The sequence below is a fragment of the Drosophila pseudoobscura genome, chromosome 4, assembly GCF_009870125.1.
Source record: "Drosophila pseudoobscura strain MV-25-SWS-2005 chromosome 4, UCI_Dpse_MV25, whole genome shotgun sequence".
In the NCBI taxonomy this organism is placed as follows: domain Eukaryota; kingdom Metazoa; phylum Arthropoda; class Insecta; order Diptera; family Drosophilidae; genus Drosophila; species Drosophila pseudoobscura.
The window spans coordinates 24571179-24575967 of NC_046681.1; the positions used below are offsets into that span (position 1 = coordinate 24571179).

Sequence of the window (4789 nt, forward strand, 5' to 3'; positions counted from 1 at the left end):
CTCCCCCAACCCCCCCTTCGAGCGGGACTACATGAATTTGTCGTTTTCAGAAATTTATGCTTTTTAGTTTATTGCTGGCGAAGGCACCCCGGGTGCGAGGGTGCGAGGGTGTGCCTGCATAGTTTTATGAGTGGACCTGATGTCCGTGCTCGGACCTAGGCCCGGCCCGGCCCGGCCCGGCCCGGCACCGGCCAAGTCGATGTGTAATTGGGAATTTATTAGTCGCTGGAGACTCATTTACATTTCTCCTGCTCGAAGGAAGGGTGGGTGTGGAAAGCAAAAGGAACCAAGTGTGGGCGTCACCCCCTGCCCCAATCGGGACGGAGCCACTGTAATTATTAGCCATTCTCTTATTTATGGCAAGACAAGTTTTGATTTATCAAGGATATGGCGAATGCCAAAGACAAATGCGAAGAGTTGGGCAAATAAATTTCCCCAAATTGTCTATCGGATCTGATTTATTACTAAAGAACTTGAGGCGCACCTGGCCGGAGCCGGAGGTTACCCGCTGGTCGGGGTCACCATTTCTAATATTTCTTGGAATTACACATTTATGGGGCTGTCTGTTGGGGCTTATGGAGTGTAAGCGAGCTTGAGCTGAGTTCTTCTTACACCGGTTTATTGTTAGATTAGATCTGAGAGATACAGACTGAGATTTTGCTCGTCTCTACACCATATTTCTAACGATCCACTCCCTGAACGGGTAGATACGCATAAAGCCATCTGGGACGATCTCGCGTTTTCGTGACACTCCAAAAGTGGCGGTCGCTATGAGATAGAAGCTGTCCGGATTCCCATCGACCACGTTGACGCCCATCATCGGGGAGCCAGACATAAAGGGCTCAGTGCTAGAGATCAAGCCGCAGATGTGATTCGAGCTTAGGTTGAACCCGGCAAAGCCCGGATGGGTCGAGCAGTACTTCGAGCCGAGGGTGTGCACCTGGCGTTTCCAGCGCCAGCTGCCCTCCGTGCCAGTGGTGCGGAGGAAGCCCACCATCTCCAGCCGCTGGCCAATGTGGTTGCCCTCGACCTCGTGGTCGGGCGGCAGGCAGATCGGCTGCACAAAGTCCCCGAAGCGTACGTTCCGATCCAGCTTGGCCAGGGCGATGTCGTGGTCGTGCCGAATCCGGTCGTACTGCGGATGAATGGCCAGCTCCAGGATCGTGTACGACTCCGGCGGGGGTGCACAGCTGTCCGCCGTAAGGCAGTCTCTCTCGTGGGTGGCCTGGTTGGACCTCCAGTCACCGAAAAGTATTGTCGTGGGCTCCATAGACGAATCTTCCCCTATGCAATGGGCCGGGAGGATCGCGTGGCGCTCCCTGAGGAGCACGGCGAGGCAGAGGTATCTGTATTCCTTGGGGTCTGCCCCTGACTCGTTTGAGCTGTAGCCTATACGTCCCAGCCACGGGTACTCATCCGGATCGGTAATTTCCCTGCGGTTGTACAGCTGATGTTGCCTCAGTCTCCCACAAGGCTGCTGCTGCTGTGCCTGGATTGCTGTGATCTCAGATCAGTTAGGTTTCGCTTGAGGGGCAGGGTTTTTCCCTGACTTACTTGATAAGACCAACAGCCCCATGAGGCCGATAAATGCGCCGCCAAACATAGTGCCAGTGCAACTTAATCCGAACTGATTCACGCCTCCCAGATGACTGATCTTAAAAATAGCTGCTAAAGCTTTCGTCCAGTGCAACTCAATGCAAAGCTTCGCTGCGGAGAGCTGCAATGCCAATCAATGATTCTCAATCTCTTTCCTAATCGAAAATGAGTTGCATGAGCCCAAAGTCTCATCTATGCTAGTGTTCCGGCACCTTTGGTCTCAAAGAACACCCTATCAAATCAAGAAATTTCAGAGGTACACCAACAAAAGGAAGCAAGGTTTATTTAATATTCATTTGTTACTAAAATCGATACCCCTATTATGGAATGATGACTTTTGTTCGCTGTATACCAGGGATTAGGTCGTGCCACGATACGATATACGATAGCTGGTAAAGAAATTCTAAGAAAAATAATGGCGATCTAGTTGTACTTCTTCTTAAAACAATTACCTAAAGATGAATAAAAAAAGGTTTTTGGTTTTCATTCCATAACTCATGGATCGTTTGGTTTGCCACTGGCTTTGTGAGCCACAATTACGGATGTGTGGAAAATGGTTTTCAATGCCAATTGGGCTAATAATTATTTCCTTTAAATAAACAATAAAATTTAGATAATTCGTGACCTACAAGTAAAGCTTGCTGGCCCTTTACAGGCATGTATGGCCAATCCAAAGTGGTTTTAATACTCTTGAGGAGACTTATTCACACCTTCTGCTCTCTTTAGAGGGTCCATCCAATCCATTATTTGCCTCTTCACTGCTTTTTCCTCTGAAAAAACTATGGACCCTCGCCCCTTCAACCGTCGCGACGTCACTTTATTAGCAAATTCGCTTTTTTTCGATCCGATCGCCGAGCACAGCTTCGGTCGTTGTAGATAAGCACACAACAGATAATGTAGATAACGAAAAGCGGGAGATAAGAGAAGGCTCAGCAGGCAAGCTGGGAAAATCAGAGCTTCAGGAAATATACAAATAAGCGGCAAAGAACATGCACAGAAAAAGTTTATAGTTGGTTCATAAAACTCTCTAGTTGGCAGATCTTTGTACACTGTATATATGGGCACTTCCATTCTGGCGTTTCATTTAATTGCTAAAATAATAAAAATACCAATTTGTAGTATTTAAAGTATTTTAAAGGCGTTACGTTACCCAAAACAGAGGTGGGGTTTGAGGCAAAATAGGCAAAAAATACGGAAAAATGCATTCTACGTTTTTAGTTCGGAAATAAAATTGTTCTGTTATTATGTTTAATTCTATGAATATTGAAGAGTACGGAATGAATTTGTTAAATATTTTTTTGAACCTCTTCGGTGTTTTAGAAATAGTTTTCTGCTTGGCGTCTTCTAATTTGCAGATTGATTCGCTGTTTATATCGTTATGCCACACTTTTTCAAATATTTCTTTAAATATGAAATATTCAGTGTTCAAAAATATATCCCTTCAAGTTATATGGTGATATATCCTCGGAGAAACCGGCGTACATACATACGTTAGATGACTATGAACCATTATTCACAACAATTATTAACGAAATGGCATCTCAATCGTTTAAATTAGTGGACTTTTAATTAATTTAAAAAATAATATGGCTACGAAAGTATAAAGAAATGTTTCTTTATTATATTTTTAAGGCTTTTTGCCATGGTGGAAATTATTTTGACTATCATTCCAATCTATTTACTAGAATTGTATCATTTAAACCCCACTTTAGTGCAAGAATGAACAGAATTTCCCTCTCTATAATTTCCCATAGATGAGGGGCTGTTCATTGTCAAATATTTGTATATCATTGGATCAGTGGAAAATCCCCCTACAGCCGGGTGTTGGCCCTGAAACTGGCTCAAACTGTCCGTCATATGCTTAATTTAAGCCTCGTTGTAAAAGTCCTGGCTAATGGAAGCCATGGCCCGTCAGGTCACGCATAATCTTATTACGCACGTCAGAGTCTATCCGGGAGACGTGGGGCCTTAAAAAAAAAGAAGGAAAAAAAAAACGTAAATTTCAACAACGTCACCAATTTCCGGCAATTATTTCGACTGTCGACTGTCGGTCGATTTAATTTATTCGTTGCTCAAAATTAAAACCAAACCAAAACAAAACAAAACAAAGAAATCCCCTTGTCCAACAGGCCACATCCCCAGTCCCAGTCCCAGCCCCAGCCCCAGATCCCAGTCCCAATCCCAGACCGAGTCCCATTCCCACTTCGAGTCCTAGTGGCATTCCCTGTCCAAGATCCTGCTTCGTCTCCATCTCCTGCTGTGTTTGTTGGCGCGATTTTTCATTCCAGGCGCAATTGGTTTTCAATTCATGGCCATGTAATCCCCACCCCAGGCTCCATGGGATATTTCTGGGGATTTATGTTGTTTTTTTTTCTGCAGGATCTGGGCTGGGGGTCTGAGGGGTCTAGGCATATTATTAGCGAGCGCGGCGTGACTTCGAGTTGAGCTTTTAATCGAATGCACATAATTGCCAAAATAAATCAATCAATTCGGCTCGGCTTGCCTCTAATGAGAACTGACAGTGGCGCCCCTCTCCAGGGTCCCCCCCCCGTAGGATCGGGGCATAAATTACCATCCCAGGATCGAAGGAACGGGCCAGACCCCTAACGACTTGGTTTACGTATCATTTGACTCCGGAAGGTGGGACACTGGCTAATACCTCGTCTTAGCCGAACATAAATATCCATGTTGCCGGCGCTGGCGACACGTGACCCCATCGTCGTGACCCCTTCGCTGCGTTTTTGGGTAATCCGTGAGATACGGCAGCGATGACACGCTCCGCCCTGACTCGGCGTCGATTATGAAAATGACAAATGGAGCGCAACTGTCCATCCCCGAGTCCCCCGTGGCAGGCAGAACGGGGTACGACTCGAGGTGCTGCCGGAGTGCGTGCGGGATTACGTGTCAAAGGATTAGCGACAACACGACAGCACAGCCGTCGATGCTCGGGGAGTTTTCGGCGATAAGAAGGGAGGGGAGTGCACTGCAGTTCCAGATGCAAACAAGTACGTTTCCATGGCTTCTGTGGACTGACTTTTCGCCCAGAACAGCCCAAGATGTCGACGGAAATCTAGGACCTATCATATCCCCAATTACTAGCCACCTTTTGGCGGACTTCCTGCTGTGTTTTAAAGGCAATCATAATTTGTTGCCGACACCAAAAAGCACAAGCGAAGGGCTGGATCTGCCGGAA

At 46.4% G+C, this 4789-nt stretch overlaps 1 protein-coding gene across 1 annotated transcript; it reads right to left on the reverse strand.

Moving 5' to 3' along the window:
• Positions 1 to 566: 566 nt before the first annotated feature.
• LOC6903044 (phenoloxidase-activating factor 1-like) lies at positions 567 to 1645 on the reverse strand. The gene is made up of 2 exons (XM_033380539.1): positions 1555 to 1645; positions 567 to 1497 (listed from the first exon to the last, which is right to left on the reverse strand). The coding sequence occupies exons 1-2, from the start codon at positions 1601 to 1603 to the stop codon at positions 668 to 670; spliced, it is 879 nt and encodes a 292-aa protein (XP_033236430.1). The 5' UTR covers positions 1604 to 1645; the 3' UTR covers positions 567 to 667.
• Positions 1646 to 4789: the final 3144 nt, after the last annotated feature.